Source organism: Phoenix dactylifera, chromosome 11 (genome assembly GCF_009389715.1).
Source record: "Phoenix dactylifera cultivar Barhee BC4 chromosome 11, palm_55x_up_171113_PBpolish2nd_filt_p, whole genome shotgun sequence".
Lineage (NCBI taxonomy): Eukaryota > Viridiplantae > Streptophyta > Magnoliopsida > Arecales > Arecaceae > Phoenix > Phoenix dactylifera.
This window is the reverse complement of record NC_052402.1, coordinates 6,989,143-7,014,054: the sequence shown is the minus strand read 5'-3', so window position 1 is coordinate 7,014,054 and position 24,912 is coordinate 6,989,143. Positions and strand designations below refer to the sequence as shown.

General features: G+C 39.6%; 2 protein-coding genes across 2 annotated transcripts in view; one reads left to right on the top strand and one right to left on the bottom strand.

The window, feature by feature from the left end:
• The window catches only part of LOC103714451 (actin-related protein 3-like), a 28,431-nt gene extending 15,903 nt beyond the window's left edge, over positions 1-12,528 (bottom strand). The window contains exons 1-4 of the mRNA XM_008801703.4: positions 12,134-12,528; positions 7,871-8,105; positions 7,577-7,801; positions 1,836-1,982 (exon numbers count right to left, since the gene is read on the bottom strand). Coding sequence (XP_008799925.1) covers positions 1,836-1,982; positions 7,577-7,801; positions 7,871-8,105; positions 12,134-12,180 — 654 coding nt within the window. The 5' untranslated portion in view covers positions 12,181-12,528. The remainder of the gene's footprint in view (positions 1-1,835; positions 1,983-7,576; positions 7,802-7,870; positions 8,106-12,133) is intronic.
• A 6,400-nt stretch (positions 12,529-18,928) lies between these two features.
• On the top strand, positions 18,929-21,791 carry LOC103714450 (BTB/POZ and TAZ domain-containing protein 1-like). The gene is made up of 5 exons (XM_008801702.3): positions 18,929-19,134; positions 19,345-19,478; positions 20,195-20,510; positions 20,937-21,250; positions 21,345-21,791. Exons 1-5 carry the CDS (start codon positions 19,006-19,008, stop codon positions 21,499-21,501), a joined length of 1,050 nt encoding a protein of 349 aa, XP_008799924.2. The 5' UTR covers positions 18,929-19,005; the 3' UTR covers positions 21,502-21,791.
• Positions 21,792-24,912: the final 3,121 nt, after the last annotated feature.

Below are 24,912 nucleotides of genomic sequence, written 5' to 3'. Positions count from 1 at the left end.
AACATTTATTGCAACTGTTTTTCCACCAATATTTAGTAGATTGCAACCCCAGAAAATGTGGTACATGCATTTGAAAGAGAAATGGAGAGAACTTGTGGACACTGACTAAGTGAAGTACATTGGTCCATTAAGATTTGTTTGCTCGGTCTCCTCTAGCACTGACAAATATTACACTTGTGTCAGATCATATAATCGCAGTAAGTTATGTGCTAACACAGAATACATGATGATAGCAAAATATGCACTCATATGATGGCCCTAAGTTATGTGCAGAGTACTCTGCATAAAAAGTCATTGGCTTTTGCCTCCCTTTCTCTCAAAAAGGGGGAAAAAGGACAAAAGCATCCATATCTGACATTTGCATCCATATCCTGGTGAAATGCTAAGTACAAAAGCCATAAGTCATTAGTTTGACATGAAACTACATAGGAGTTTTACTAAAATTTCCAAGGAAACTTAGCACAACATGCATGCTTGAACCGACATGATACATTGGATGCTTTGCTAACTGTACACTTTGCATGTTATCATCACTGCTAAATTCCCTGTTTATGTTACTCTTCAAGCAAAATTCAATTTGAGCCTTTCACCAAAGTCCTGGCCTGGATTTGCCTTAGTGTAGAACTTAGTAGCAAGAAACTTCTATTTAGTGTCATGAACCTGCTTTGGAGTTTCTTCAAAAAATTGTCCCTCAACCCGCTCCTAAGTATTGCTTCATTCTTTCTTCTTTTCGCAAGAGAGAGAGAGAGATTTGCTCCTTGCACCTGTTCTCAAACCCCCTCCCACTTTAGGTAACGAGGGAGTACAATGGGGTGCAGCTAGATATCAACATGAATGTGACTCTACTGTTGGTTTAAGATGGTCAAGGTTGATTCAAGCATGTTAATTCAAGAGGAGGTTGTCTCGGCACTTATTTGGTTATGATCTAGTCATATGGTTATACGAGGATTGCCGTCTCGCTATCAGACCCCATACTGGTGCCACATTAGCACAGTGATGGTCCGGTACAGAATTTTTTGACGTACCAAATGTCAGTATGCCACCCATACCGGGTACCGATACCAAACCAGTAAGGTACGCCCCGTACCGCCCAGTTCGGGCTGGTACGGCTTATCTTGTGGTTATGCATATAAGTTTGAAGCTCAGATCAGTCTTAAATATGTAAGTTCATCACAACATGATATATATCCATGTTCTTTCACGTGAACAGAAAATGATTTTAATTGTTTGTCCATATACTAGATTGATGTAATAAATATATATAATAGCCTGCAGCTAGTGGTTGTCATATAATACATTTAGACTGTCATGAACTCATGATACATGTCATGATAGGCCATTATATCAGCTAACAGCAGCCACTGGAACAAGAAATGTTATAATTCATAATAAATATGAACCCAGATAACAGTTTGTTGTGACATACAACTGTTTCAGTCAACTCAAGAACAAGAAAATGAGAGACTTGGAGTCAGCAAACTATAACTTAGATATGAGAAAGCAAGACTCTCATTGCTAATGGTCGGCAAACATAGTTAATAACAAATAATATATCAAGTTGGAAATATGATTAAATCTGAGAAATAAATTACTGTACAAGTTTGGTCATCAAGATAAAAATACTGAGTGAAGATATTAATTCATAATATTTCATCAGTTAAGGGGGAAAAAGGATCCTGCTTGAAAAGCAATGTAGTAAATAAACCTTAGCCACATCGACTGCTTACAATATTACACTTAGAACATCAAAAGCATAGCAGGAATTACATGCAACCATACGAAACACAATCCTAGACTATGTGGACCTCAAAAAGGTGAGAGGAAGAGTCTTGTACCCGTAAAAGTTGCAAAACAAACTGAGTTACATCATTTCCTGCAATTGGGAAAGATTTGATGCTGCTCCCAATCACATAACCATCCACAACTGGAACAATATGTGTGGCCCCATCTCCAATATCAACTACAACCCCTGTCATTTCAGACTGAGAAAAGATACAGATCAACCTTAAAGAGAATAATGTTTCACTTCATAAATTTCAAAATCATGAATATACGGAATTTTTTTTCCAAATATGTCATTCAGCATAATCTTAAGAAGAAGATGATTCATTTAAACAAATATCAATATACTAGTCCCAAGAGCTGCAAAATGGAAGTGCACTGGCCCAAGCGTAATTTAGGTTTGAATTAGGTTTAGACTAAGCTATTTTAATGTTCCTAGTTTTACTTTCTGTTAATTTTCTTTCTAATGGAGTCCAAGTAGTCCTATATTTAACTGTTATAGGAGGAAGTTAGGTATTTTCTATTTTCTAAAGGGTTCTGTACTTATTTTTGTACCTTTTCTGTAGTGAGTTTATGAGTCCTATTTTGAGTAGGAATAACATCTAAAGTTCCTACTTTAGATGTCTAGGTCAGATTAGGAAAGTTTAAATCACGATTCTGATTTGCAAACATTTTGATGGTTTTTTATGTGGATTCCTATCAAGTTACAAGTTTTCCCAGTTTACGAAAGTCTTCACTAGTTCCTTTTGGAAGGAAGTGTAACGAAAAAGATTTACGCGTAGTGAAAAAGATTTACAAGTGTTCTAGTCAATTGAGAAGTCATGTTTAGGATGCTATATGGTGTCCTTATCTATAAAAGGGGGAGAGGATATGGTGTAAAAATATAAGGAGACAAAAAGTAATTAAAATCTGACAAATGAAACATAATGTAACGAATAAGATGGGACCATCTTTTAAAACAATGACATAAAGTTAAGCAATCTTTTGGTGCTTCTCTATGCTATATATTTTTGGGGAACCACAACATCCTTAAATCTCATGATTCTATGCACTGAAATTTCCAATTCAGACTAGTAAGAGATCAATAAACATGTATTGCCACAATCAGTCTATTATTCACATCATCATCAATCTTGCATTTAGATTGCAGATAATAGCATAATGATAGACTATCATTGGATTTAACAAAAGGTAGAAGATACATAGATTATCACTCCTTACATGAAGAGAAGTGATCAGCTTGCAAACACCTTAACCAAGTTTCCTAGGCAGTCTCAACATCATTATAATTGTTGCAAGCTAGCTTGGAAGTTTCATACCCATTAGTCTTTTTCTCAAGTTTTTTTTTTCATATGTGTATTGGGCGCGCGGGGCGGGGGGTGGTTTGTGCTGTCAATAGGGCAGATTCGGTGCGGTTAGTGAAAAAATCAAAACCAAAACCGAAATCCACTATCGCTTCCGAAACCAAAATCCACTACTGCCTCTGAAACCAAAACCAAAACTAAATAATTTTTGAAATAAAAAACTATAACCGCCATGGAAAATAATAGCAAACCTGAAACCAAAACTGAAAAACCGAAAACAGTTAATTTATTCATTTCAAATTTTCATATATAAATAACCAAATTAAAGATATCATCCATAATTCTCATAATATAATCCATAACCCAACCAAATTCACAATATAATATTTTGGATTTACACAAAATATAAAGAGTATTAAAGATCGGATATGTTTGGTTTTGGTTTTAGTTTTGAATTCGGAGTTGGATTTGGTTTCACATCAAGGAATCATCAAAACCATGGAATGCCGTACCGGCCGGTACGGGCCGGTACGTACCGGTCCGGCCGTGGACCGGTACCGGAACGGATAAAAAACCGGTATTTCCCGGTTTTTTATCCGAACCGGCCGGTACGGGTGCGTACCGGCCGGTTCGGGCCCGTACCGGTTGGTTCGGAGCCCGTACCGGCCGGTACCGGCCTCGTACCGGTGCGAACCGGCCGGTTCGCACCGGTACGATTTTTTTTTTTTTTGAACCACAGCGCCGCGCGCTGTGGTTTTTGAAACCACCGCGTACCGGCCGGTACGGGACCGGTACTAGCCGGTACGCACCGGACCGGACCGGTACCGTACCGGTCCGGCCGGCCACCAGTACGCCGACCAGTACCGATACGGCGGACCTTGATCAAAACTGTAACTGAAACCGAAAACAAACTGTTTTTAAATTTTTAAACTCATCACCGAAAACATCCGCTTTTAATTTCGGTTAAAACCGCTCCATTCAATTTGGGGATAAGTAGGGTACGCCATACCGGTACCGGTAGGTGTCCCGGTCGCCTACCGGACCGGTATGGTTTCGATTCGGACCGGTTTAAACCGGTACCGAACCGAAAGAGAGGTAAAAGCACGCGTAGATTTTTTTCGCGCGGGGCCCGTGCGCGGACCGGTGCGAACCAGTCCGGTTCGCACTGGTACGCTAGGGTTGAAACCGTTTTCCACAGCCGAACCGGACTGGTCCGGTACGGGCTGAATCGGCCGGTACGGGCCGGTCTAGCATACAATGGAGACAAGTAAAATATTCATGTATTCATCCCCATTCACATTACTAAGGGGACGAGAGTTCTATGACATGCTAATCCAATATAGGCTCACTTATGGGTATGTGGTCCCAAAAAAACAATATACGTTGCAAAAATAAAATCCTTAGTAGCCCTGTTATGTCAACAATGCATACTTTATTTCTAAGGATGCCTCATGAATTGGATACTATGACAACTTCTTTGGCTTGTATTTGTCTCTTCCAACTTCTGATCATTTTTGTTTGCTTTCTGTAGGGTAATCTCGGCTAACAAACTACAGGCCACAAATTGCTTGGGCCTTTTAATGGGAGATTCCTAGTTCCCCCAACTTCAATTATTTCATGAAACTCCTCATGTCCATTGGGAGACAAAGTTCTACTTTGAGTCTATAATACATCCTGATGATTAACCGTAGTCAAGAAGGTTCAAGTTCTTCACCACATGCATACTTAAAGATATCAATTTTATCTTACAAAAAGCCCAAAGGACCTACTAGCCATGAGTCGATCTCTATAAAGCTTATTTTAAGACCCACTTTATCACTCAGAAGTATCCGATGTTACTTAACCTGAAATGGTTGTTGATTACCGTTGTTGTTGTTCTTCATGGACCTTTTTAGCAAATGACGCGAAAAATATCTTCCCCCATAGTAATTTGTTCAGAAAGTTCTGCATGTGGCTGGTACCAAAGTTTCAACCATCTCTACAGAAAATCACATCATCTACAGGCCCAAACAGCTTCCTTCTACTTGGTTTGCATGGTGAACTAGTAAGATTTTATGCTATCCATTAGATTCTCTTTATTGAACATTCTAGTCCTTTACTATATCTCAATACCAACAAAAATTTTTCCACCCTTATGCCTATTAGGTGGATATATGAACCACCATTATCTGCTATGGACCTTCACTTAAAGCATTGTTCAAGTTAATCACAACCCGGATGCCATGAAAATTCTCAGGTTGTGGGTTGCTTCATGTACTTTGCATGAGAAGGAGCATTTAAATCCCACATCTATGGATAATCCTCAAATCAAATATATCTACATCCAAGGTTCGCCGTACCGGTACCGGACCATGTACCGATGTCGCACTAGATAGGTGTACCGAGTATCGGTACGGTACGGTATACGGTACGCCAGACGTACCGACACTGGCGTACCAGTATCAGTACCCACCGGTACCGGTACGGTACACCTGGTACCAACCGGTACCGACCGGTACAACATAACCACATCAATCTAATCCTATGTTTAACAACCTAAGCTATTAGATATCCCCTTGATGGCCTGATTGACACCAATTAGCACCCGATTGCTTAAACCTGACCAAATCGTAGTTCGCACAAAATATATTTAGGGGCTGTTTGGAGTCCAGTAAGTGAAGCCACATGCAGCTTAAGTTGCACGTATGGCTAATTCACTTGTTTTAATGCCTACAACATAAATTGCATATTAAGTTGAGTTACTCGTCAAGCTGCAACTTAGGGCTATCTCTAGTTGGTCGACTTGTAGTCAAAATGGCCGCAAGACGAGTTACAGCTACTTTTGTAGATATCTTAATTATTAAAAAAAAAAAAAAAATCTATCCTCCTACTCCTTCCCTTCCCCTCTCCTCCCCCTTCCCCGCTCTCGAGTCCCTCCTTGCCACTACCCTTGATACTACCGCATTCCCCACCACCTTCAGGAGACCCATGGCCACCTTCTCCACCTCAAACTTCACCGCAGCAAGCCTCTCCTCCCCCTCCTTCCCTTCCTCTCTCCTTTGCCCCACTCTGCCTTCAAGTTCCTCCTCGCTTCTACCCTTGACATCGCAGCAGTCCCTGTCACTTATAGGAAGCTCGCAGCCGCCTCCTCGGAATTCATTATGCCACCCTCATCCTCCACTCCATCTTCTTCTCCTCCACCACCATCTACCCCCTCTACCTTTCTCCTCCTTCTCCACCCTCCTCAAGCCTTGCACTGCCACTCGCTCTATCCCTATGGGAGCCCATTCCCAAGCTCTCTCCTCTAGCACTTTAATGCTGACTTCTTTATCCAAAACACCCTCATTTTCATGCACATTGAGTGCTCTAAGTTGGCATCTGCTTACAAGATGTTTAATGCAACGTTTGTTAAAGATGCCTATCTTTTTTCCTAAACTCTCCTCCAAATACAAAAAGTGAGCTTTCTTGTAAGTCAACTATTACAACTTAAGTTGCAGTATCACTTAATTTGTACTGTAACTTCAACTATCAGGCTCCAAACAGCCTCTTATTGACAACTTAATCAATTGAGGCTAGAGTCTAACTCAAAGCTTGTCGTCTCGGTGCCAAACTCCGTACCAGTACCATCCTATTATAGTGTCGATATGTAGTTCGGTATGGTACAATTTGGCATACTGAGTGTCATATGGTACGCTCGATGCGGTACGGCACCAATCGGTACAGTAAACCTTAGTCTAACTGCTTATGGTTTGTATAATAAACTTAAAGTTTTGGAAAATGTCAAAAAACCACCCATAGCCCCATCTTACAATTTTAGAATATTGTTTCAGAATTAGCAAGGCCATGCAGTTTTTTGTTACTATAGATGCAATTACTTCTTCACCTACATGGTTGACCAAGAGTTGGTTAGCCATAGAAGCAATTACATCTTCACCTATATTCATGCCCAGGAGTTAGCTAATCTCTCACCTAGACTGCCGTAAGAATGAAGTCATCTGAAATTTGGCTTGGTGTTTTCATAAAACCAAGGGTATGGACAAGTCTGACACTATAATAGAGTGGCTGGTATCCTCATTTCAAAAATAAAGCTAAGTAAACTCATAACTCTTTTGCTATTACAAATTTACGATGATTGACCAGCTGATCGCATGCAAAATGACCATGAAATCCTAGTTGTTTGGTGGATCAATTTAGGATATCACAATTTAGAAGTGAGGAGGCCAAACAACCACAGGTAGGCCTGTTTTTGCAGCTTATGACCCCAACTTGCACATGGCAATACATCAAACATCCAGCGCACATAAGTTCATATCACAACTAGACTGTCCCAACCTCAAGACAAAACCCATGACCTTCCATTATTTTAAAGATAGAACACTAGCAAAAGGAAATAGTCATTCTATGATTTTTCCAAGCCTTCACCCAGTAATTTATCTAGCAGTAAATCTTGAACAATACACAAGAACAAGAAAAGGGAAATATATGCTAGTTAATAGTTAAATATAACCAACCTTTGAGGTTGCATATCCAGCAGAAAGGGCAAGAACAGGTTGGACAGCAATATACAGCCCAGGGACATTAAATGTCTCAAACATGATTTCTCCTGCATATTCGCGATCTTCAGGAGAATTGACCGGGCTCTCAGTCAGAAGAAAATAATGCTCTTCAGGATCACAACGCAAGTAATTAAAAATGCATTGCTGCCAAAATTTTTCCATCGTATCCCAATTCTCAACCTGCAAAGGGCACTATTAATTCCAAAGAATAGTGTAAAAGCATAACACATAGGAATGCTAGATCTTTACCAGCCCATGGCGTATAGGGTAACTGAGATTGTATATGCCACTAGAGCGAGACAGTGAAATAGCCTCCTCTCCAATAAAAAAATCAAGATCAGCCGTTATGCCTGCATTGTACTGTGCTAGCCAATTTTCCTTATTAGAACCCTCGGATTGATTCAAGAAGGATTCGTTGACAGCTACTGCAGTAGGGATGATGAAGCATGGTTCAACATTACCAGAAAATCCCATTTTGGTATACCTAAATGCAAGAAAATATAATATTATCAATAAAAAATAATATATAACCTACTCAGGACAATATTAAGATGGAGATATAAAAGGGTATATCAAACTGTAAATGAGTACAAAAACCAAAAGAAAATCCTAGACATCATGTTGGAAAGAGTTACTCTGACATTATATCTTCATTATCATCAACCAGAATAAATATCTATGAATTCCTAGCGAGCTACTTGTAATGAAAGAAAAAAGCTACGCACTTTTCAAAGAGAAATGCACAGGCCTAAATTACCCATTTCCAGCACCACCGAGTCAACTACTATAAGAAAGTCATATAGCATTAACTTAGTCATAGCACAGTCAGTCACATCGATACACCAACCCTTCATATTTAGAAGATGTCACAAAGAGGTTCATATAGGTCATTGTTAACAACACCCTTCATATTTAGAAGATGTCACATAGTGGCTTATTTGGTTCATTGTAGACCTTTCCCTTCTCTATGAAGTGGGAAGCAAAAGAAAATACATCTTACCAATTCCATGATATATGACCCTCAAGTTTCCCCTTTCATGTGCTCATTCAAGTAATAGAAAAAGGTAAATAACCTACTATAATAACCATGAACTTTAATCAACAAAGGGTATAGTCCAGTTTTATGACCTAAACATGAAGCCACTCCATCATTTGCATGAGTAGGGTAACCCCAAATCCCCATCCAAGCAGCATCAAGACAGATTAAATGATTATGATCATATCTCTTAATTGCTGCATTTATGTCCCACCAGTTTGATATTTGACAACTCAAATGCCACATTTGAATGAATTACAAATCAGCTCAAAACTTTAGACTACTAAAATGAAAATCCTATGCAGGGACACAGCTGTCTTTTTTAACTTCTAAAATTCATAATAACGACCTATGCCTAGGAAACTACCTATAAATTCATGGTAGCTGCTTACTCTGCCAAGAGTAAAAAATGGTAATCTGCATCTATGCCATTAATCAATCTACTCTAAGTGTTAATTGAGCACTCAAACTAAAAGCCTTACTATGTTCTCATTTGAAAATCAATGTTACATTAACTAGAAATAATATCAACCTACCAAATTACAACTTGTTTTATGTTTATAACTTTTAAAATGTACTTTAATCATTAAAATTAGATGTTATCTGTTTTATTCTGGACTGAAAAACTTGACCAAAGAGTAGCTCCATCATAGAAATCCTCAGATCAGATATTACTTGGAGCTTAAGGTAAAATGGCAAGTGATAGCATTCCGATATAAGGGGGAACAGGTCAAAATAATGGATCAGAACAAGAAGGATGCTTCATCACAGGCATGATAAAATTGGGACATTCGAGTAGCAGTTTTCACTAAAAGGATCCTAAGTAATCGAGTACTCAATCCTATACAAGAATTTGTATTTGAAAGTGCAACAAAGTTGTAGCTCGATGATACTTCACACACAAGGTTAGTGCATTGCACCTGAAACAGCATGTTGCAGGAAAGTAATTGATTTTTTTTAGGTACTCAAAAAATTCCCTTTCAAAATCTAGTTAATGAAGTCTTGGAAAAGTTTGAGATCATACTGATTCTAAAATCTTTCTAGATGATAAGGTATTTGTTGTGAAGAAAGTTAAACAGATCATAGATATCTGAGAACAGCGTCATAAAGTCACACAGGCTAAAACTAACATAAAAAATGACAATACATGTCTAACTGTCATCCAATGACCATTATAAGCATAACCGGAAACCTACAATCCTTATAGTACTCTTTAAAGATTTAGAGCATTCTGGGAGTAAAGGCAAAGGACAATGTTTCTGGAAATGTTGGAAAGATCAGTTTTTAAGAAGAAGCAAATGGGATATGTGGTAAACCATAAATGCACAAAAAAATTATTGCTTTTACATTGCCCCTTGAAAACTTGCCATTCCTTTTTTTAAAGAAAACAATGGTCAGAATAAGGAACTCCAACCAGAAAGAACTCTCGCAGCCTAGGGCTTTAGTGGATACATCTTCATTTTTTTTTTTAATGTGAACCACTCAATATTATAAAAGATGGTAAAGGAGTTTCATCATCATTGTCGGTCTTACAATTCAACTGCAACAAAGATTTTAGTGATCCATTGTCGATGCCAACAAAAGTAAGTACTCCAAAAGGAAGACTAAGTAGAGTTCAACAAAATAATATTTGAAGGAAGGCATCATGGAGGAGATTTCAAGGAAAATAAAAAGATATGGAAGACGCAGCTTCAACTTTATGTCCTTGTGCTCCTCTTTAAACAAGGTCAAGACATCAGCAACACCAACTTATAATAAGATAAGGTACACCGTCTCGATACCAAACCCCGTACTAGTGCCACACTATCTTGTGTCGGTACGCTACGTTCGGCGTACTAAATACCGGTATAGTATAGTATGCCCCATACCATCTAGTTCGGTACGGTGAGGCGAACCATATCGCAAATTAGCAATGTTCTTTTATTTGAATGTATTTTGAGATACTTAGAGGTTTCGAGAAGTCTGGAGCATCAGACAATCAGCTTAATGTATTGTAATAGACAATGACAACTCTAACACCAACATAGTGACAGGTGAAACTTAACAAAAGATGGCATCATCACTAGTTCGAATATAAACATAATACCTCCAATAACTACATAGGTAACAGGGTTATATCATTCATATCAGTCGAAGCGTGATAGTTTTGCCTGATACAAGATATCATAGTAAAACATATAGCATTCGAGTTTCCATTGGCCAACACTAAGGGTCCACATTAAACTCACATCTCTTTATGCTAGGCCTGAATTAATTTCATATAAATTACTAAGAGGAAGTTTTCTGGTCTATGTATTTTGTACACTATTGATATTACGGCAATAAGATTGTATGCATAACAGAAAAACAGAGGAACTAGTTACCAAGTTAGGAATCTAATTAAGAAAAACATGTACAAAATAAAATTATTGCAAAAAGATATATGAAGACAATCATGTAAGAATTGATGATGAAGAGAAATCATTAGTGACTGTTTTTGTTATCTGCGTCACACAAAAATACATTCAAGAGGAAAAAAGAAAACTTTGCTTGATAGTGTTACATGACTGTCATGCCCTTGAATATTATAATTAGGAAAACTATGCAACGGATGAACTAAATATTGGCATCTAAGTCTCTTCTAGAATGCAAATGAGAATAAAAAGGCAATATATATAGTCACACTGGTTGAGTATAAAGTGGTGACAAGCATGGATGAGGTTGAATTGACACATGCAAGTTGGAGGGCCAACAAAAGAGTCAAGATAAAATCAAGTTAAATCAAGGGAACGAATTGAAAAATCCAGCAAAGACAGAAGATGTGATCTTGATCAAGAAAATGGTGGAGATGCATTCATCTAGCCATCTTCATGTAGCTGAATAATTCTCGATGGCTAGATATAATTTATTTTGAATTCTATTCCTATGAAAAAACCTAGAGAAGCAAAGAAAAGGCAACGTTTTCAGAGGAAAGTGCATCTCTGTGCGGTTAGATGTTTTACAGACTTTGTTAATGCACCATGAAATACCATAGATGAGACTCCATTTCTTTAACACATCCCAAGACAAACTTAGCCAGAACTTCCACTTTCTTGATTGCATGATACAGATGATGGTCACCTTCACATATAGCTGATTCTTGGGTCATCTCTCTCTCTCTCTCTCTCTCTGTAATACTTGGATCATGATTAATTCTGTTTTTTCTAGAATTCAGTATGCAATTTGCGCACAGAAATCCTCATTCTGCTAATCATACAAGCCCTAAAGGGAAAGAAAAGCTCGACAAATAATTCAAGAACCAGTGCCATACCAAAACTAATCATCGTTGCACCAACAAGAAAGAAATATTTAAACAAATACGCACAGCGACATGAGATCAAGAAGCCAATCGATTAGTATAGGGTAGTTTGATTCCATAACAAGATAAAGAGCAAAGAAAGAGAATAATATCATCATCAATGGATGGGGGAAAGGATCGGATCGTCAGAGCAAGATACCCGGTTCCGTTGTCAACGACGACGGCTGATCGAGAAGCAGCGTCCATTCGGGAAGAAGAGAGGAGTGGATCCGCCGCCGAGATCCGATAGAATTTCGGGGCATCCGCTCATGGTAATCAGGAGTAGTCTCGCCAGAGGCCGCGGCACTCCTTCGCCTCCGCCACCGCCGCCGCCCTCAGCCTCGCCGTCGATGAGAAAAGCTAGGCGGCGAATGATCAAAGCAACGATCTCCGGCGGCGGCGGCGGGTGTTTCTTTTCTTTTGTGGCCTCGATCGGCGAAGGAGACGCGACTTTCCGACTCGGTCTTGCTCGCGTAAATGCGCCGGTTCTTTGGCGACTTTCTTATATGCCCAAACCAAAAACAATTCCTCGCAAGCGGGAAGACGGGAGGAAAAGAGAACTAATAATATATATTGCGAGCGCGTTCGTTTTCATGTCACCATCTTCTACAAGAATATTTGTTGACTCTCCAAGTACCTTTTTTTTTTTTTTGAGGTGCAAAAGTACCTACCTTTTCTATGAGACCGGATATTTCCTAGAGTATGCACCATTCAAAAGTAGTCTGTAGTGCCATCAAATGACAAAAGGATAGGGGTTGTACCTTTTGCACAAAAGAAAGATTCACATTCTTTGGCGCAATTCCACCATTGGATAACACAATAATCTTTTGAGATATGGGTAGATGGATGAATAAAAGAGTTTAGAGTACTTTGAAATATATGGTGATGGGGGCGAAATGGATCGTCCTGCCCATAACAAAAGAGCCACCCAATTTCGGCCCAATAAGCACCAACACCGACCAGACGTGTCCTCGATCCGGCCTAGAATCAGTCCGACCTCGGACTACGCCGAAAGCTCCCCCGACCTCCTGTACCTGCTGACTCACCCGACTAAGTCCAGGATATCCTCTTCAACAACATGCCCCGACCCTTGAGCTCGGAGCACTCCGCCAGGCGCACCTCGGAACCCGAGGTGCTGGGCTTACCACACCAGACACCACCTATCAGGCTAACCTCATCAAATGCATGATGTGACCTCTCGACGTGCTCGGCCTCGCCAACAATTGCAATCATGTGCGTGCATATGCCCTCCTATGTGGTTGTACATTGCAATGCTACTACGCCACGCTTTACTAGCTGGTCCACGACAGTCAAAGGACGACTCCGTGATTACTCCAACCATGTCCTGCTACGACTGTCAATACCTTACCGTTCTCAAGAATGGAGGGCACCGTATGCCACCGCCCAGCTCTAGCTGCGCGCCATTCGGCTAAGAACCATCCCCCCTCATGATGAAGCCGGATAATGCCTCCACCATTTGGGCCTCTCCACCGAGACTATAAATAGCCCCGTCAGGTAACCCCAAAGGAGGACTCTCTCTCTCTTGAGAAAAACCAAATATACACCTCCCTAACTTGATCGTTGGAGGGTTCTCACCAGAAACACCGGTGAGGCTTTGTGCAGATATACCGGCATGCGGGTGGCGGATCTTGCTTTCTTCCCGGACACCTCAGCGGCTCCCTTGACTCCTCCAGCGTGGTCACCCTCGGGTCGGATTTGAACCACAATATATGGTATCATGAAAGAAGATCAATCATCTTTTCGCATGAAATATATAATCTGTGCATATGTTTTAAGATATATCAACATACTTTTTATCTTGAATGTGTATCCTTGTCTCATATACACTTGATTTGTATTCTTCTTTGAGTGGTAGCCAGTTCCACCTTTTTTTTTTAATGGTAACTGTATTGCATGGAATGCAAAAACTAGAAAGTTGTCACACACGCTCGTATCAATCAAGAGCCTCTACCACCGCAGAGCTTACTTGGGTATCTTTTATTATCTTTGGAGACATTGGTGTTTAATTATTGGATCATCCACATATTTTATTTTGCGACAATATCAATTAACAGATCGAGCCCGGCTACCACCATGTTTGTGAGAGTCTCATTTGCGCTTTTGGTGACTCGTTTCATTTTCTCAAATCACCTTACGGATACACTTAAATGCCCTTCTATGTCAAGATATATTATAGAGTTTATAAGCCAAACCAGGACTCATTCCTCGATTAAATGTGAGAGGGGGTATTAGTAAAATCATATATGATCGATAGGATATAAAGGAGTAATTCTGAAAGATTTTTGGACGCAATAATCATTCCTATTCAATCTCACATATCAAAAGGATAAGCAAAATTTGAATTTTGATGGCCGAGCAAGCCTGGGCTGGAATAGAGCTTTGCCCAACGGTCAACGCAATTTACTTAGGCCCGGTCTTGACGCGGCATTCTGGTTTACCGGTTTCCCTTCTAAGTCCAAACCCGATCCATACTAGGACTTTGGGCTGGGCCTCAAATTTCCTAATCAGTTCTTAATCTTCTAAAAATAACAAAAAAACTTAAAAATATTTTAAAAATACTAAATATGTATAATTAAATATTTCCAACAACCTACGATATGTCTCTTATCCTATTAAGTTAGCATAACAACAAAAATTATCAATTAAGTACATAAATACATCAAACATAAACAAACAACACATGCAAAAACAAAAAAAAAAGTCAGACCAGTCTGTGGTTGGGCTGGGCTTTAATCTTCAGATTGGATCGTTTATTTTCCAGGCCTGCCTGCCTGCCGGGCTTAAAATCTTGCCCTAGGCCTCCCCCGAAAGCCTTAGGTTTCAATGGGTCGGGCGGGCTACCCGGTCCACGAACAGATCTAAATGAAACAAATCCCACCATGATACTTGCAAACGTGCTATATATATGAAGCCTCTAGGCGCAGAGAATCAAAACTTTCGACAAGTTTTTGTTTTGGTTTTTTCTATTTCAAACACCATTTTAGGCTGTATATGGTTCTTGCATAAAGCCAAATAAATGGGTAATTGTGGACTTGTACTAGCTTCTTTTCGTAGAAAGACTTGTTCTATTGAACACCAGAAGGATTCCCTCAGCCCAAAGAGAACTATTTTGCTCAAAGGAAAACTAAAATGCATCAATCTCAGAGAGGACAAGACACATATCAAACTCTAGTTTGAGAAAACATAAGATCTGTGGAAGAAATGATCTATACTCACTTATGAACAACATTTGCTTTAGCACCTCTCCCTTCAGCAACAGTTCAAAACATTTCTATTACACCAATGAGAGCGATATCATCGATACATGCTAGATGAGACCCTAACCTAAATTGCTCGAAACTTTGAAGTTTTTCGATACTTTCTGAAGTAGAATGAACCGGTGACTTGGTGGTTTGAATGCGTTTCGCCATCTCTTGGATGTTGCTTTTCTTGCAATTTTGATCAAGACCTTGACCATAATTATAACTATATTCAACTTACTTTGTTGCGGATTAATCTCCTTGGCAGATAATCTTCATAGTGATCGAGACATTTTAGAAAACGATGTATGAATTTGTGGTGTATGTTCAAAATTCATGTCTTCTAGTGGCTTGTGGACTGTGAAAACAAAATCCAAGGTTGACATGAATATGGAATAGCTTGAGTATCTTGAATCAAGCTGGGTCACTGGATTTGGCTTCATGGGCCCTGTAGTATTGTTGAACTGTTGATAACAACTAGCTGCTGTGCTTGCATCCGCTGCCAAGCTAGATAGTTTCTTTCAAAAGAGGACACTTAAGCATTAATTCAAACATTTGTCCTATGCTGACTTGATCATCTTTTAATGTGCATAAGTTCCATTATTAAATATTTTTTGAAGTTTTCGACATCATATTTCAGACAAGTTAGGTACAAGCAAACCGTAAGCAACCCCATGCCTAAACAAGTCCCTTCCAATAGACCTACAGATCATAAACTTTATTATTATTATTACTACTACTATTTTAAAGCAGAGGATTCAATTGATGTACATGACATATTTCCGCATTGGCTAACATTATTAAGAGTAGTTATTGGTTGGACCAGATCGATCTTATGCACAATGGCAAAGAAAAAAGTGTAAGAGTCCTTATACACATTTATGCATGCTGCTTTATCATTGAATCGGCTCACCAACTCAATGGTGGATCTAGTCCGATTAAAAATTATACCGCTATTAGGGTCAACTATAGTTTATGAAACAAAAATTAGCATGAGGGGCACATTGGCCACATTCTTTTCCCCCCTTATTTTTTTTCCCTCCTTTCTTTTGGCTGATGAAATCATTGGCTACTTCTGAATAAGTCCATGCTAATGAAATTTCGTGCAAATCTTTCCATGGTTCCCATTCAATGGCTGGTGCATGCTGTCATGACCTGATTGAAACAAATGTGTCACAGAATTTTTCCAGACATATACCAAAAACAAGGAGACCAAAAGGTGGAGACCACAAAGGGATGGTTGGACCTGGGGCAGGGAGATATGGTGTGGGTATTATTTGGATGATTCCTTTCATTTTAGGCTATGTATTAAGCTGCTTTCTCTTGATTTACAATTATATATTCTTTTGTGGGTACCTCTCTAGAGAGTGACACACATAGAGAGATGAGTGAAATCTGGGGAAAAAAATCCAGCAAGCTCTAACCTTGACATAAAAAAGACTTTCTTTACTTTTCTATAGTTGGTCCTCTTTGGATTTTCCTTTCTTTTATCCCACGTATCTAAACATTTTCATTAAACATTTCTTTTGCAAATTAATTTAATGTAATAAGTACAGTCCCTGACTTCAACTTTTGTGGGTGCACCCTTTTTTTGTTATTTATTTTAGGAAAATTTCAAGTTCACTTTTTTTTGTCTGAAAAGGTGTAAGATGTTAGCCAATAATATTGTATTTATTTAGATAGAGATTATATAAAGACACATATAAAGTGGATACTCATGTTTCCATTTCTTCCATTAGAGAATGCTCTTTGAGGTGTTAAACCAAACATAATTCAGCAATGATGTGAACAAATCCTATCACTGTCAGGCAGAGAACATGGTCGCATAAGTAAACAAAAAACATCTTCACATAACTTTCACCATGCTTTGGAATATATATATATATATATATATAAGTAAATAATTTTTTTGTATTCCTCAATATCTTCTAATTATTTATAGGTTTCAAAAAATCTAATCATGTATGCATCTGGAAATACAACCCTTTTTTTTTTTCAATGCCGATAAATTTGACCAATCGAAGTTACTTAATTTCCACCGTTCGCTTTGTTTATTTGCATCAATTAATATACGCCGCTCACAACTATGAAACAATTTAAGAGGACTAGAAAAGAAGTATGAAGATTCTTAAATGAAAAATTCTTTACTTAAAGGTGGCTAACTATGAAGATTCTTAAATGACAAATTCTTTACTTGAAGGTGTTGATGCAAAAGTGAACTTTAAGTTGTAGGAAACATGCATGATGGTATTATGGATACATGACACTGTTATGTTTAGTTAAAGAATTAAATCCTATCCCTTGAGGTGGAATGGAAAAACCAATTCCTTTGGTCGCATGCAAGGGAGCAGAATTTAACTGTTGGTGAATGAAACCTGCTTCTTAGATTTTAATTCCACTAGGCTAATTTGGTTTTCCAAAATTGGTCGATGAGATATTTATAAAATGGGGAGAGCTCCAGTTGGACCTATCTGCTTTACGCTATTAGCCATGAACAATCAATCGATTGTATTTTTTTGGAGGTCCAAGTAAGAAAGATCATAACAATGACTGGCAGTACTTAACCTGTTTAACTTGATTCAATTCATCATATATTTTGTTGAGTTTCTTGTTTAATAAAATAAATAGATTTGAATTTGAACTTTTGATCTATTTAATAAATAAATTTTAATTTGGCTTAATTGCCACTTCTAATAGTGACACCAGAAAACAACTCATCGAAGAACCATTTGCAAGGCTTAATGTAATAAAACAACTTGTTGTAATGTAATTCACATTTTTCTCTTCTGGTCATCTCACAGTATTTTCAATTTTTGATCCCTACAATAACCAAACAAGTCATAAAATTTCAACTTTAAACTTCAGAAAAACACTTTAAAAAGAAAAATATAAACCCAAATTCCACGTGGAACAACTGCAAATGACAGTGCACGGGTGCATCCTGTATCATAACAACGTGGATTGTATTGGTTGCCACGTAGGATGTATCATAATTGTATTAGTTGCCGCGTAGGATGACGCGAGGGACCCGTCGCATCCTCATCCACAGCAGCCCAGCTCCCATGCAACTTGCCACGTAGAATGACGTGGGAGGGACCCGGTCCCATTCTCATCCACAACAGCCCAGCTCCCATGCAACTTGCCACGTAGAATGCTTGCCATATACAACAAGTTGCATGAGAGGTGAGCTGAGTGCATCCTGCATCATCCCATGCAACTTGCCACGTGGAATGCTTACTATATACAACAAGTTGCATGGGAGGTGAGCTGTTCAGGATGAGGATGAGGATGGGACACGATCGCCTACATCATCATGTCCGAATTTGGACGGGTGAGAGACGCTTCGCTCACCCAGGAGCTAGTTAACCCTAAACCATTTAGGCCTTCTATTGAGGGGGTGTGGTGTTTTCTATACTGTGCGTGTATTTCGAAAAGTAAATAGAGCTGCTAATTAAATTATTATTTTTAATTATTTTATAAATATTTTATTGGCTGTTCTTGTCTGTGTAGTATTGTTTGAACTACTGGTTAAAAAAAAAAATCCGCGCCCCTCCATCCGTCACGTCAGCAATGAAATCATATTTAGTCATTTTAAATATTATTTGAAAATATCTTTTTTTTATTATTTTTACCAAATTCTGGCCCGTTTCCTTTTGCCCCGCCTCCGCGGCTATATATATTACAGAGGAGCGAGGGGGGACGCTGCGTTCCCCTAAAATATTGGGCCAAAGTCTCGAGAAGAAGAGAGGATACGAAGGGAGGCGAGGAAGAAATGAGGGTTTCGATGGATCCGACTGGGTTCCGGCGGTGGCTGGAGGCGGGACGCGAGGATATCCCCGCCGCCGACGTCCAGATCATAACCTCCGGCGGCCGGAGCATCCCCGCCCACTCCGCAGTTCTGGTACATGTCTCCATCTATCTTTTCATCGGTCTCTCCCTCTCTCTCTCTCTATCCTGTTTTTGTTTTCCGGTGATCTTGAGATCTGAGACTGAGAGGGCGAAATCCGTTGCCGGATCTGCATCCATTCTGTTGTTGTTCAGCTGTAGCCTCTCTTACTGATTGAAATCTTTGTTATTTTACGGGATTTGGTGGTGGATCGAAACTCGGAAGGCATCGGTATCGCCAGTGTTGGAGGGCATGCTGGATCGGCCACGGCAGCGAGGGAATTCGACTAAATCGATCCCCATTCTTGGAGTTCCTTGCGATGCCGTTCTCGCCTTCCTCCGATTCCTCTACTCCGCCAGGTTTGCTCAATTTTCCTTTTTTTTTCTCCACAAGAAAAACAAAACAGAACCGAAATCTCCTGAATGTAATATAAAAACAGTTACTTCGTAAAGAAAAAAAAAATATTGCATCATTCTCTGCTTTCCGACGAAGTTGTATCATTCAAAGCTCACGAAGCCTCTCTTCCCTACCCCGGCCGTGTTCTGTGGGTCCATGGAGGCGGCAACAGCCCAAAAATTTCGGCTTCCGATATTTTTTGTGATTCAGGGATCAGGTGCAAGGGTGATTTTTTTGGTTCTTACAGCCTTTCCGGAGGCGCAGGACACGTGTCTTTTGCAGCCCAGTTAATTGTTTACATACAGCTTGCGGAAGGACGCGTGTCATGTATGCCAGCTAGACTTGGAATAAACGATCGGGCCGTCCGCTTGCGACGCGCTGGCCCCCAACTCCCTCTTCCCGGCGGCGAGCTTCTTGTGCCATCCTCTCGCTTTGGCTCTTTTAGATTTTTTTAAGCTTTTATTTTAATCAAATAAATGTCCGTGTTCGTCGATGGGCCCCGTATGTCGACGAAACGGTCCAAATATAACCTCGTGGTCCTCGGGGAATCCATATCAACCGTTCATTTATTCTTGGTGACCCCCTTTATAATAATTATAATAACAGTTTGGGAAAAAAACGTGCGGTGGTGGTGGTGGGTGTAATGGACGGATGGGATTGATCGATTAATCGATGGCAGGTGCGATGCTGGGGCGGAGTCGGGGGAGCTGGGGAAGTACGGGATGCATCTCCTGGTGCTGTCGCACGTGTTCCAGGTGGGTTGGCTGAAGCGCGCGTGCGAGGCGGGGCTGGCGCGGCGGCTCGCTGCGGAGGGCGTCGTGGACGTGCTTCAGCTGGCCCGGGAGTGCGACGCGCCCTGGCTCTATCTGCGTTGCATGAAGCTTCTGGCGAAGGACTTCGCCGCCGTCGAGCAGACCGAGGCCTGGCGATTTCTCCAAGCTCACGACCCCTGGCTCGAGCTCGAAATCCTCCAATTCCTCCAAGAAGCCGACCTGGTAATTATTTATCCTGCTATCAAAACGACCGTTGCAAAGCTTAAGCTTATAAATTTATTTATATATTTTATATTTTATTATATTTTTTTCACACGAGCTAGAATTCAGAATTTCTGCTTTAATACCACATTAAAATTACCATTTATCTCAAAAACTTGAGCAGATAGGATATAGATTTATTTATAAATTTTATATTTTTCTACAACTCGTAACTACGTCCGTGTTTGGCTGGCGTCTTTTGTCTGCACGCGGTGGTTGATGTTGACTGTTACGGTTGTTAGGCATGGGGCTGGCCAGTTGTTGCCAGCCTGGACCTGACCAACTGAAAAAATCCAATTCGACACTAACGGACCCAATCTGGCTACCACAAGCCTAGCTCAAAGCCGGCGTCTGATGTCGTATTTCGTTTTGTTTTTAACTTGGCAGCGGCGGAGACGGCGGCGGAGGAAGAAGGAGGAGCAGGGGGTGTACATGGAGCTGAGCGAGGCGATGGAGTGCCTGCAGCACATCTTCACGGAGGGATGCACGGAGGTGGGGCCCTACGACCAGGAGCCCCGCCGGTTCCCATGCGCCCGCTTCGCCACCTGCCGCGGCATCCAGCATCTCATCCGCCACTTCGCCGCCTGCGACCTCCGCCGGCACCGGCGCAGCTGCCCCCGGTGCAAGCGCATGTGGCAGCTCCTCCGCCTCCACTCCTCCATCTGCGACCGGCCCGACCCTTGCAATGTCCCCCTCTGCACGTGAGCAACCCGCCGACTACTTGCTCGATCGTCTGTTTTGCTACCTGTTCGACTTTATTTTGACTGCTCCATTGTCCCTCTGTCTTGGCTGCAGGCAATTCAGGCTTAAGTCCCAGCAGATGGAAGGAAGAGAAGAGGATGGGAAGTGGAGGCTTCTGGCCAAGAAGGTGGCCGCGGCCAGAGTTATGTCCTCCTTGACCAAGAGGAAAAGGGAGGAACAGCTTCATGAATCGTTTGGATGGTCGCTGTAGAGACTCTGACTAATCTTTTTTCCTTTTTATAATTTTACGTCCTACGTTCTTTTCCGTTAGAAAAGAATAAAGAGGTGTGTTCTGCATGCTATGAGCCTCCTCCATTTATTCTTTTATTTTCTTTATTTATTCAGCTTCTTATGGGCAAAGGTTTGACTTGGAAGAGGTCGTTGCCGTGCTGTATTTGAAGTAGGCTCATTTTTGCGTCTCTTGGAAATTTCCAACTTGACCATAATTTTGTACAATCTTGCAAGAATGAAATTTTAGGTTAACTAAGAAATGCGACATAATTTCGATTAAGACTTCAACAAAGGGCCATTAAAGTCCGCGGGCCAGTTGAAAATTCCTGAATGTGAAACGTGGGAGGCCATCAGATTCATGCTTGGTCTTGGTGCAGTGAGGAGTGTTTATGAGATTATGCATGCATGTCATAGCCGTCTATAATGCATTCAGGCCTACTGTAAAGTGAATTTTTATCAATGAAAAAAATGGGGATCTTAAGTTTTTTGAATGATTCATTGATATGATCTTCTACGGCAAATACTTGATAGGCTTTCTTTGAGAAGGCTTCTGTTTTGCATGTTAGGGCCCTTTTAAGAAGAAAAAAATATTTTGTCACGTTGCATGCCATCTGTTCAAGAGAAACCATATTTTCACACACTGGTGTTTTGACTTTTGACGTATTCCTTAATATAGCTTTTGCTTACGGCATACGCGGAGTAAGATTTGAAAATTTTCTTCTATAGATGGTTTAGATCGGTCAAATTCTGTCTTCAACACATGGATCGTGGAAATGAATGCAGGATTTTTTTTTTAAAAAAAAGAAAAAATCAAACCTGTTCTGAGCAGCCTCCATATTTTATTCCAAGTTGGATAAGTGTCTCTTTAATGGGTTGGGTCGGACTGGGACATGCTTGATCTCAATCCAACCCAATTTAATGTACATGTCTTTATATTGGATTCTGATCAACCTAGTAGAAGATCGGTTTGGATCGGCCAAATCTATGAAAAATATTTTAGACTCGATAGGCTATTTGGATATTATCGGGGTCATGAATGATTTAGATCCAATCCAAAATATTTCGATCATCAAGTCTAGATCTATATTTACTTACTCATAAGATTTGATAAAGAAAATTTTGTTCTTACTTATGAATAAATTAATATTTATCGACCGTAGTATGCTTCAAGAATTTAATAATCTAAAAAGCTGGCCTTTCTTGATGTAGCGAAATTAATTTGAGCACTTTTCTCTTAATAGGAAAAAAAAAAAAGAAGTAATGACTTGGAATACTTTCTTCAGATCAGTTCCAGTCAAGTTAGGTCCAGTAACTAATAAGAAGGTCTAAAATAAACTCAACTCAGGTTAAGTTAGGCCAAGTCAAAGTTTATAATATCCAGACTCCACTGAAAATGTGGGAGGGGTCTAATATTTCAACCCGACCCATTCCACAAGTCTTCAAAAATGGGTTGGCTTGGGTCATAGGTCAAATTAACCTATTTGCAGCCTTAATTATAGATTCCATTATCCCTAATATAAACTACTATCTTACACATAAATAAGTTAGTAGTGGACACATAATAGGAGCTAGTTTTGCTTTCTTGTGAGCTCGCTTTCTTTATTTAACGTAGGTAAGTGTTGTAAAGTTTCAGCTAGAAAAGTTCACAATAGGCGGAGAGATTGCATCCCTATCCGCCATACTTCATGCATGAAACATTGATATTGTCGTGAATCAAGTAAACATGTTTGGTTCATAACACCTGACTAAATTGCAGAATTTATCTTCTGTGGACATGGACCGGCATAATCATGGAGCCTGTCTCCTGGAGGTTTCCAAGATGGATTCTGGGAAACTCTTAAAATTTTTGACTGGTCCTGAAACTTTTTAGTCCATGGCGCTCGACTAAATTTCCAGAACTTGTCTTCCGCGGACATGGACCGGCATAATGATGGAGTCTGTCCCCCAATTTCTAAAAGGTTGAAAACTATTACCATTTTTTATACATTTCGTGTACCATCGGGATTGAAATTAGAATAGAATGACCACATTCATCGGTGAGTTTCATTCCTCGATAACATAATTTTAGAAATTACGTAACAACCTATATCAGCCCATATTAGTTTTCTTTATATTTTTCTTATTAGCTTGATCCTATATGAGTCGGTATTATTCTCTTTTGTTAGCATGATCTTGTTAGAGTGATTTTAAGAATCATATAACAACTTGTATTAGCGAGTATTATTTTTTTTTTTAGCATGATCTTATATCAGCTTGTATTATTTTTCTTATATAATGTTGGTTCACGAGTATATATGATCCCTAAGATTTACCGAATATAATAGAACAGAAAAATAAAATTATTTTTCTCTTTCTCTTTTTTTCTTACTTTTCTCTTCTTCTGCAAATATTCTAATAATTATCATTTTTTATTCATTTCGTTTACGACGAGAATCGAAATTAGAATAAAATTGAAATAAAAAATAAAAAGACCATATTCCTTGATATGGTTTAATTTGTGATTGAAATCGAAATTAGAATTGAATTTGAATAATAAAAATGAGTTCAAATTGAATTTTAGAGGATTAACATATTTCTATTTTTCTCAAAAAAATTGAAATAAAGATAAGACACTTTCCAACCCAATAGCCGGAATAAAAGTCACTCTTTTTGTTTCCATTCCCAAAAAGATGCTGCATGGTAGTTGCCCTGCTCACGAAGAACATCCCTAAGCCATGAGTAGTTTGGCTTCATCCCTTAGAGCTGTCTTCTCAAATGCTGAATAAGGAGTAAAGCTGGCTTGTTCATTGCCAATAATAAGTGCTGAAAAAGACTATGACAGCCAAAGTTAGTGATCTTATCACGAGATATGCAAGAGGCTACCTTTTTATGAAAAGAACATAAAACAAGACCCCCAAAGTCTACTTTTTTCTGATCATGAATAGTAGCTCTAACTATTTGCTTGTTGTAGACTTTGACCCTGCAGAACCGGAGAAGAATATAGTCCACATTTTTTAATGGCAGACAGATGAGCTGATGCAGTGTTAGAAATCAAGAAGACATGGAAGCTTGAATTGGGACACATAACTAATTCTCTGATACATCTTATATTAATCTTTGGACAAGACGTCATATGGCCCATATTTTTCAATTATTTCTTAGCAAGGAAGATTGTGTGAAGTGGACCAAGAACTTGTTCCCTTTCTTTTTCTCCTGTGGCATTCAAAGGCTACCTCCAATTGGACTGCTCACCACGCAATTGAAATCAATACATTAAACTTAATCACCCTGTCTGTGTTTTGTTGGACTTCTCAGTCTTATGTTTAGTCCTTTACACATAGAATTTTTATCTTTGTCCTTTAAGCACTATTTTTTTTTTTTGCACAAAATATCATTTGATTTTGTATGTATT